The 10,365-nt window shown below is 41.6% G+C and overlaps 2 protein-coding genes across 6 annotated transcripts; one reads left to right on the top strand and one right to left on the bottom strand.

Moving 5' to 3' along the window:
- Window positions 1-1,288: 1,288 nt before the first annotated feature.
- On the bottom strand, window positions 1,289-4,987 carry zcchc9 (zinc finger, CCHC domain containing 9). 4 transcript variants are annotated; one of them, XM_056589296.1, is made up of 6 exons: window positions 4,876-4,987; window positions 4,155-4,561; window positions 3,854-4,004; window positions 3,363-3,455; window positions 2,979-3,047; window positions 1,289-2,501 (listed from the first exon to the last, which is right to left on the bottom strand). In XM_056589296.1, exons 2-6 carry the CDS (start codon window positions 4,548-4,550, stop codon window positions 2,389-2,391), a joined length of 822 nt encoding a protein of 273 aa, XP_056445271.1. In that variant the 5' UTR covers window positions 4,551-4,561; window positions 4,876-4,987; the 3' UTR covers window positions 1,289-2,388. The 4 variants fall into 4 exon arrangements, with proteins under 4 accessions (XP_056445271.1, XP_056445273.1, XP_056445270.1 ...); XM_056589298.1 differs by having other exon boundaries at window positions 4,155-4,558; window positions 4,876-4,930; XM_056589295.1 differs by lacking the exon at window positions 4,876-4,987 and adding an exon at window positions 4,745-4,872.
- A 204-nt stretch (window positions 4,988-5,191) lies between these two features.
- LOC130381617 (low choriolytic enzyme) lies at window positions 5,192-7,315 on the top strand. 2 transcript variants are annotated; one of them, XM_056589293.1, is made up of 10 exons: window positions 5,192-5,328; window positions 5,409-5,441; window positions 5,545-5,610; window positions 5,711-5,760; window positions 5,948-6,029; window positions 6,127-6,241; window positions 6,321-6,493; window positions 6,605-6,686; window positions 6,772-6,893; window positions 6,987-7,314. In XM_056589293.1, exons 1-10 carry the CDS (start codon window positions 5,274-5,276, stop codon window positions 7,115-7,117), a joined length of 909 nt encoding a protein of 302 aa, XP_056445268.1. In that variant the 5' UTR covers window positions 5,192-5,273; the 3' UTR covers window positions 7,118-7,314. The 2 variants fall into 2 exon arrangements, with proteins under 2 accessions (XP_056445268.1, XP_056445269.1); XM_056589294.1 differs by having other exon boundaries at window positions 5,208-5,328; window positions 6,106-6,241; window positions 6,987-7,315.
- The last annotated feature ends 3,050 nt before the right edge of the window (window positions 7,316-10,365 follow it).

Here is a 10,365-nt window from a genome sequence, read left to right on the forward strand (position 1 = left end):
AAATTGGGGTCAACGAACTAACCACTACACACGCCTGCTCAAGGGGCATTGACTAAATCGGTGCACTTGCAGGCTAGGCCATAGATCCACAAATCCCATCACATTCTAGTAAAACTTAGCATCTAGACTCCTGCATTCAGCATCACCTGAAGCCACATATCATATCTATACATAAATGAAAGAGAGAAGCAGATGTCACTATGGAGATTCCCTTAGCTACAACATTACGACACATACTCATCCACTTTCTTAAAAGGTCCTGAATAAACAAACAGACCAATGAAACGTGGTAGTTTGAAGTAATAAGTGTGCTGAGATGCGCATACTTTCACTGGGATATTGACATTTTTCACATTTAAGGCAGGTTTTAATTGCGGTAAAGTGATACTTGTTGTTGTGGTGTTGTGGTGGCTGCATTCTCTGACCCAAAACTTCACAGGCATCCCAAGGTCAGGAAAGAGGTTGACCTAGAAACCGACTGCAGCACAGTCCAATTACTGCATGGCAGCAGTGCCTTTGAAATGTTATGATTAGCGACTATTGCGGAGGGGCTTTGGGGCGGCAAGTTCTGTACGTGTTTGTGTGTGTCATGTGGAAAGGTGTCATGGCAAACTAGGCTCAGGCTGTGAGATGTGGGAAGAGGGTTGGGTATTCGCGGAAGCAAGCAGAAAGGGAGAAACTACATGCGCTACATAACTTGACATGTGACATCCATGTGACAAAGCTTAAATTGTGTTTTCCATGAAGATCAAGGCTAGCTGCATTTTGCTTTTTATGTCCGATTTTTACTTTGCTGCCTGGCACCATCAACAGGCTGAGAACATCAGGATGTGCTTCATAGAGATGTTGTGTTGGGGGCAGGCAGAGACTCTTCTAGGTTTTTGATCATGGATTAATTCAACAGTGAGGGCCTTCCAAATTCATAAAAATGTATTAAAATGGATAAATATATATATTTAGATTGATACATTATGCAAACTGTATTCATACTCCAAAACAAATACCAATTTTTGAGATACAATAATTATTCCTTGTAGACTCCTGATATAATAAAATACGTCTAAAATGTATGATGGGGTAACGGACCATCTGCATACCGTTTAACAATGACCAACTGCTCTTCTGGACCTTCGCTTTCAGGATTAGTCATTTGTGAAATCATTTCCTTGACTTATTTTAGCCACCAGATACTAAAAGGGCTCTTTGTAATTTCAGAAGACTTTCCCTACCAACGATACATTAGCAGTGAAAAACTTAATGACAAATTTCCATTACTGTTATTTTTAAGAACTTTAATTGCTATATTTATTTTAAAATGTAGATGAGTCATTATTTAGAGTACTTAAGTGGAAAAAACAAGTATTATATTGACATGAGCCAATGTATCAGTCTACAGACAGTTGAGCTACCATTGAGTTTGTCTTTAAAAACCAATGGAATACGGCTGGTTAACAGAATTGGCGAGTAACATGGACTGATCACTCTGCTGAAATGTTCCAAGAAATTATTAGCATTGTTGAATAGTTCATAATGTAGCGTAAATAATTCAATGTATTTTCATCAACAAATTGTTGTTTATCAGAGGATGCAGTACATTGACATGACCCCAAATTAAAAATAAGACTTATTGATCAAACTTAACCCACAGGCATGTCTAGGCTTGTTAATTTTGCCACAGTGATGATTGTCTCCATCTACTGGTGAGAGATACAACTATAAAATCAATTTCAGCTTTACAAAACACCAGGTTATGTCTTGTTTTGAAAACTTTTTTAGAGATTTGTTTAATAAACTCCATCAAATCAATAACTGCCAGGCACAGAGAAGTGGGGTCGCTTTGCTCTGTAGAATCCAGTGCTCCAAGCACTGAGATGATTTCCAGAAATGTCTTTGTTACACCAAATAATGGCCAACTTGAATAAAGACTTCAATCTGGTCTTAATTTCTTCATTAGGACAGAAACAATAGGTCGCTTTAAAGAGTTTTATTAACAATTTGACCAAACAAATCTACAAATAACGTGTTCAAAGGACACCTTAAATAGAAGCATAGTTTATTAGCTACATAACCCTTAACTTGAACAGAAATTAAGCCATTTCCAGTAAAGCTTAAAAGTATTATAAATCTTTGAGTACATAGTTAACACATTTCAATATAAAGAATTATTGTAGAGATGTACAACAACCTGAATGATTGTTAGATTGTGTTGTTGTTCTATCTGTGCTGTTCTTTCATTTGACCTCACCAGAACTAACAACAAAAAACAAACAACAAACCTCGTAAGTTTACACAGCGAGGCCAATCAAATGTTTCCCAAAAGCGTTATCATAACTCTTCACATGGTAATATACCATTCTAGTGAGGTGGATAACGTTTGATTGCAGGGCATCAGAACACAACCACCTTGGCCTGTTTAGGTTTGGCCTTCTTCACCGGCACGTCCACGTCCTCGTGGTCGGCACTCATGTTGTTGGACAGCCAGCCCAACGTGATGGCGGTCACTGTCAACACAGGAGGGCAAACGGAAGATTCATCAACCCTCGTTAACCCACCACCACAAGCGTCCTCTCCAGTCTACTGCTGTGGTGCATGTTTGAGGATGACTGTGGACTTTAGAGTCTGACCATTATTCTGGGAGTAGAACACCCTAACCGATAGACTGTACGGCCCGCTGAAACCACTTTCCAAGCAGAGGACTAAATAAGGATGTCTTAATTAATTTATGGTGATACTTCATTTGTTTTAGTTGGTAACAGCAGTTACATTTTTCGTAGTTACAAATTAATGTGTTCATTGTTCTACGGCACTTCTTAAGACGTGTGTGGATAGAAGAGTAGCATTCAAAATGACCAGATGTAAATGTGGACATGAGGGAAGAACCCCGCGCACACGCACACACACACACACACACACACACACACACACACACACACACACACACACACACACACACACACACACACACACACACACTATACCTTTAGACTGGTGCTCGGGACAGTCCTTCTGGAAGTGCTCCACAGAGCCACACACGTGACAGCTACCTCCTGCAAAGACAACTCATATCAACACAACTATACACTGGCTGGTTCAACACCCCTGGTATCCCACGGCAGAAGGGTTTTCCTAAAGGCTGACATATTATACCACCAGGTTTGAGTTGGATTGTGATGGACAGATCAGTCTACCAGCCCACCCAGTGGACTGTAGCAAACGTTGCTCATCTATCCGTCATACATCTACGTTGACACGCCCACTTGTGTTGTCAGAAGAGGCAGATTTTCACAACGGCTTGTAACGAATAATCATACTCACACCTGGTGGTATAAATTGTCACGTTTAACTTAGAGACCTGTGCTTACCTTCTTTGTATAGACCCTTAGGGTTGTCAGGACACGACCGTGACAAGTGCCCCGTCTTTCCACAGATGAAGCACTTTGCGTAAGGAAACTCCCCTAAGAGGCAGAAAACGCGTTAACATGACATACCACCTTCCCTCCTTCAGTCTGTGAAGAGGTAATGCAACATCCACAAACAAACGGCAGAGATTCTACCCACAGGCAACACCTGTCATGAACAGTTGAACTAACCTCATACACCTGCACTTTAGCATCGTCATGCTACTAGACAAAGGAGTCCGATATTTGAATTGTCTGTTATATTGCTGCAATGTACATTCAAAACACATCTCGATATTATATCACCTTCAACTACTTTCCTTGTGTGCCCGTTGATCAAATGTTTACAGTCCCTAATGTTGTACGTCCTTAAGACCACGCAACAATTAAATAAATATTGAGACCTAAAACAGATAAGCTATCGGTTTGCCTGAGTGTACATTTGCTGCCCTCACCTAGAGCCGGGTCCACCTTCGCCCGGCACCTGGTGACTTCGTGTTCAGTGGATCCACAACGGAAGCAGATCCCCCTGCCCATCTCCACGTCGCGCTCCGCCTCGGGGCAGTCAGCCAAACCGTGGCCCGGCTGCTTACAGTTGAAGCAGAGCTATCGGGAAGAACCAGACGAAGCAAACAATATGAAACAAAAGAGTATATGGTAGCACCGTAAGCTTCTTTTGTACCCACTCCGAATTTGATTTAATGTAGGCTAAATATGAGAAAGAAGCGCAGAGCACTTAGAAAAGTAATCACTCACCATTTTACTTTTCTTATCGTTTTGCCTCCTTATCCTCCTGTCCTCCCGGCGGTTGTCTTTCCTCACAGCGGTCTCCAGCTCTTCTCGGAGGCCCTGCTCCCCGTCCTGTTGGCCCCTGGGGAGAGGCTGGCCGCTCTCCTCCAGGTACGCCATGAAACCGTTTACGTCTACATTATCATAGTCCTTCTTCTTCTTGTTGGGCTTTTTATAATCTGCAGGCTCCTGCCGCTGAGTCCTCCGTAGAGGGTCCGATGGAACTGGACGTGGTCTTCCTGTGGAAGCAGGGAATGTCCTTTTGGCTCCCGACTGAGCAGTAGTGTGTTTCAGCTGGTCCCATGGGGTGGCGTCGGCTGGTTTGTGTTTATGGATGTTATTGGCTCTGGCCCATCTCGTCATCTTGACACCTTCTGATCAAACATTAAAATATATCAACATTAGCGTAAGACGACCGTTTTTACACAAGCGGCCAACAATATCAGAACTGCCTTGAGATACAGCTTGATAAAAGGGGAGAGTCTTAACTATATGGTCAGCGGATGCACGCTGGTGTTTATTTAGCGATATAGAACATCAGTACAGACACTACGCACCGTGTTCCCGTACATTACCCGAGAAGGTTTTACTGCAAGGACTAGTTATTCAAAGCACGGATAGAAACTATTATATACATGTATATAAACAAATACTGTCACTGTTAGCTGTAACATGTGGACATATTTACCTGGGAAGTACTTCTCTTCTTCTATGTTTTACCGGAAGTCGCCATTCTACCTTTCGATGTTTTGTCGCCCTCTATCGGTCTAGGGGGGTCAACTCCAGTCACGTAAGGAAACAGTCGTAATTCATTTGTATTTATTTATTATTATTACCTATATGCATACAGTCAGTTAAAGAAGTGTAGATATATAAGCGATATACTTTATAACACTTAATTAATATTAACAATAAAATATTCTTTATGCATTCTCACAAATAAACCCCTCCCAAACAGGCCACCAATCAGGCCACCTCAGCTGGTTATAATAATCACACTGGTAGGCAATTAGAGCACATAGGTCCAGAAGAGGTTGGTTATCTGGGGTGACATGAAGGCATAGTCTACTTCGAGAATTTTGTGTCATGTGTTTGTCACGCCTAATTTTTCTGTTCTGTATGTCAATGTGTATTGGACATGGTAAGAAAATGAACTTTATTTATTTATTGTTGATTATACAAAATGTAGCCTATCTAATTTTGTCGATCCTTTTCTTGCAGTGCAATGTAGTCCTGTGACAAATCATGGAAATGGTGTGTCTCTACTTCTAGTTGCATAATACTGGCCTGTGTTGACATTGATCTAAACATTTATTAATCTATTTGCTTTTTATTTTTTTTTATTTGTTGCATATAGAAGTCTTTGGAGATTTGTATGCCAATGCCATAAAATATGCCCAAGAGAATCCAGAAACATTAGAAGGTAAATGCCAAACCTGTTTGGCATTGGTGTTAATTCATTGAATAGTCATCTTAACAATTTAATTTGTTGCCATTTTGAATGTTTTCCTTATTCCTTGCAGGGATACTTGCCTTTGACAAGGCCATCATTGAGGGAGACATAATTATGCCAGTAAGTAAAATCATTTCCGCAGCTTTTCACGAGTATACACTTGCATGGTTTAGGTTTCGTGGGTTTTATTTGAGTAGGTTTTATTTTTTGTTGATACATTCAGTGTATTGTAGTACTGGGTTTCTCTTTCGAGCACTCTACATGTGTTTGGTGTGTGTGGCTGCATCACTCAACAACTTCATGGTAGTCTGACAGGAACGCCGTTGATGCAGTCTGGCCAGCCGTCAACGGAAAGGTCTCTGTGGCGTTTGAGATCCACCCCGATTTAGGTTGGTCGTGTAATCAATGGGCCAATGTATGGTGTCCTTCTGGGTTTCGGGGGGAGTTTCCTTGTATTTGTAGAAGTTTCCAACTGTGTTTGCCCAGTCGATATGACTGACAGCATGCTGAAGGCGATGGACATGGTGTCTGAACACGCCTGTGTGTCCTTTCACCATCGAAGCACAGAACCAGACTATATGCTTTTCTACCCAAGCAAGGGGTGAGTGAGATTAACCAGACACCACCAGAATATTAATTTTGACTATTTGAAGCCATTTGTGAATTGCGTTTTGTTGTAGTTGTGCATCCTATGTGGGGTACAAAGGCGGAGAGCAAAAGTTATACGTTGGGCCAATGTGCAACGTTGGAAATGTAGCACATGAGATACTGCATGCTCTGGGGTTCCATCACGAACATACGCGGCTGGACCGCAACGAACATATCCAGGTCATTGAAGACAACATTCAGACAGGTGACGTTTGTATTTGTATTTGTCCAGTATTGATGGATTGGTCGGTCAATTATTTTCAACATCGGCAGTCGTTGATTGTAAGGGGATTTCTCCGGTTCATAATCTTTACAGGAAAGCACAGCAACTTCAATATGAAAGATGGAAAAACTTTTGGAATTCCTTACGATACTTCTTCGATCATGCACTACGGAGGGTAAAGCATGTAGATGATGACAATTACTTGACTTTTGGGGTGTTTGTGCTGTTTGTGTAATATTGTGTCCACTTTATTTTAATAGACAGTACTTCTCCAAAAATGGATTACCCACCATCAAGCTGTTGAAGCATAGCAGCGAGATGGGACAAAGGACTCACTTGACTCCACAGGATATGAGAAGAATCAGAGTCCTTTACCAATGTGGTTTGTACGGTCTTTGACTGGAATACATCTTGTTGAACAATACTTCAGTGTATCTAATGGCCTATTTTTTTTTTATATCGCGTCTTTCACTAGCTGGAACGGGAGAAATGGATGACAAGCTGTCGAAGGAAAAGGAAGACACATTTCTCAAAATGTTTGATCGACTAAAGAAATTGTATTTGCACGTACCACGAGTCTCGAATACCTACCATCCATTTGGATGATGATTGGGTCCTTTTAGGACCATAACCCAATAGGGACATCTGGGCTGGCTGAGCGCTACCAACTTGCTGACATCAACAAACTGCAGAAATCAGTCGTTTTTTATTTGAACACGATGGCTTCACTTTTTTTTGGTATTGGCTAAAATTGTAACTCTCCTAAATGATAAAAAGCGTTTTTTATAAAAGACTTGTCACAGACTTTTTTTCATACCCTTAAAGGCACCCAGTGCAACTTTCGAGGCTTAAAAATAAACATTCAATTTCTAGTCTTTTTTACACGTAGTAAGTTTCAATAACTCCATACCATTACATACCGACATTCAAGCAGCAAAGATGAGACGTCGTTGTGTGGTGAGAACTCATAGAAAATCGATAACAACAATGCCGCCATTTTCTTTATTTTTTTGTAACCTACAATAAATAAAGCAGGCTTCCAGTCAATGGAAAAATGGCTTCTCCCCACCGGCGATTGTTGTTGTTTACGATTTTCTATCAGTTCTCACCACACAGCGACGTCTCATCTTCTTGGAATGGAATGCAAGAAGACCTGCTTGTGTCTGGCTACAAAATGAACCTTGTTTCATTTATTGGGCTGAGCCTCAATGTACATGTTCGCCTGCCTGGCAAAGGCGTTTTCCTATATTATACTGGCGGTAGGCCCACTGGCCCAGCTTGGCACGGTGGGGTTACGGCAACCCAACACGGCTAGAATTTGAATATCCATCCCCAACACTTCCCGCTTAAAGTGAGGTCTTTAACTGAACATTTCTTTTGCTGATTTTTTAATTATCAGCAGGTGGTATTCTTGATACCACCTAGAACAGTTCTGGTTTGGGGTGTTTTGTGCCATACTAGAGCCTTTTAGCAAAAAGCTAAAAAAAAAAAAAGTTTTTGTAAGTGCACATTTCTTTTTATTAGGCTGTAGCTGGAGTACCCCTGGCTGTAGCTGTTGCAGGCAGAATTGTCCTGGTTTACACAGAAAATAGATGGCCAGAGATCGAGGTAAACGCCACACTCCCAGTCCAGAAAACAAGCTTATGCTGCTGTTTCGGGCTAAAAACAAACCCCACAGCAGCCGATGGATGTAGCAGTAGACTGGTAAAAGCACACGGAGTAGGTATCCAAAACGGATGAAATAAGTTTTGGAGCAAACAATTGTTCAGTGGCTTACACCAAACTTGATTGAAAGGCAACCAACTTTTATTTCCAGACTCGGGGTCCAATACATACACGTACCAATACAAACGACACATACACAAACACGACAATTACAGGCAATGATACCAGTGTTTCCACGTGGATGACTGCTATTGCACAGTACAAAGAACAGGGTTTGACAGCACCATAATGAGGTTACATGAACACTTGCACTGCTCCACCTGGGTTTTTTAAGCAGTATACGCAAACCATTATCTGGAGCTTCTGGATGCTAGACTTTTTAAACTTGGTCCATAAGGGGGCAATACACAGGAGTACAGTATGCTTTCAACAAGCTTATCTGAGCACCAGTGGAATTTTCTAACCAGCATCTTAGCTTGTGCATATAACGTGCGGCGCTACCTATAGATATCATCACACATTTGATCTGCGATGATGTGTCCTAGATATCAGTTCATTACCTACAGTTAAAACTTGCCCTGCCAGGTAAAAAGATGGAAAGTTTAAATCCATATCTCCTTTTGTTTTACAGATCAGAACACTCTTTTTGCATCAAATTTGACGGCATACTCGGTACATATGTTCAGCATCTCTTGAAACCCAGCACTGCTAGGAGAAAAGATAGTTAATCATCTGCATTCATAAGGTGGCTAACCAGGGTGTTCCAACCATGCTTCCTGTTTTACTGGCTCTTAGTTGATCAAATAAATCATTGATATAAATATTAAAAAGGGCAGGTGAGAGTAACCCCCCCATTACCCAAGCCAAATGGTGTAGAGACTGCATTCCCCCACTTGACCTGCATGCTCTGGTTAGCATACCAATATGCCAGGATCCTAATTATGCTATTGGGCAAACCTCTTTGGCTGAGCTTTGAAAACAACTTAAAATGATTGCAGAGATCACTTAACGCAATTGAATAGCTCCGAATAATATTGCTTCCACAGCTCACATATCTTGTCGGCTCCAGAAACTCCTTCAGTACATGGTACAGTGCACTGACCCTGTTCAGTGCTCTCACCTCCTTCCAGAAGCCAGTAACATTGTTTCCAAGAAGCTTATCAGCCATAGAGTCCACTCTCATTACTTGCTCATGTTTGCTGATATAACAAACTGCATATTTATACCTTGCGTGCCTTGGTAAGCTTTTTGTGGTCCAGGACAGGCCCCTCTCTGGGACTACCTGCCAGGACCCAGGCCTCATAGGCGTTCTTGGCTTCAGCATGATAAGTACCCACATACTTGTTCCACCCTGGCTTGATGTTAGACTTGTCTTTTATTAGAGTAAGTAAAGCATGGTCTACTGGCCTTGTACACAGCTCCTGCAATACAATTATACAGAGGTCCTTACAGTGAGAGCTATCATTACAATTCACATCAGAGCACAAAATTGCATCGCTGGGTAGATAAACATCCCTTAAAAGACCATCAGTTCTACCATAGTATAACATCACATCTTCATTTGTGTGTTTAGACCAATCCAGCTTAGCCTTACAATCACTGTTAAAGTACCATACCAAAAGGGACCTGGTCAGACATGTTTGAGAGGATTTTTTTTGTTTGAGAGGATGTTAAAATCAATTAAACTTGTTAAAACAAACACTAAAAATAACAAATTACAGGCTGCCAGCTACGGAGGGTCAAATATGCGAATATCGGTCGAATATCCAACAACACGTCTTCACCACGGTGAGCTGGACGTCGAGCTGCACCCACTTGGCTATGCAGTGAGGATGACTATGGCCGCGTTCAAAATCGCATTGCTTTTATTCTTACTTTACTGTTGCACAGTGTGCATACAATTGGGACATAATAATGCAGGTGATCTCAAGGATCAACGCACACCTTTAGTACCACCAAGTATCAACCGTCGGCTTTCAAGGCCTCTCTCGATGTGACGTATCTTCTGCTGCGCAAGGGATTGTTGGGCAGAATAGCCGAAAAAGCATGCTGGCTTGCATACTGAGAAATGCAACCGGATAGAGTACAACATCCTTGCATTTTTGGCATACTGCATTTTTCATCAGGACATACTAAGTCCGGCATACTAAATATTATGGTAGTATGGGTGTTGGATAACAGGGTATTTC

This window comes from Gadus chalcogrammus, chromosome 4 (genome assembly GCF_026213295.1).
Source record: "Gadus chalcogrammus isolate NIFS_2021 chromosome 4, NIFS_Gcha_1.0, whole genome shotgun sequence".
Lineage (NCBI taxonomy): Eukaryota > Metazoa > Chordata > Actinopteri > Gadiformes > Gadidae > Gadus > Gadus chalcogrammus.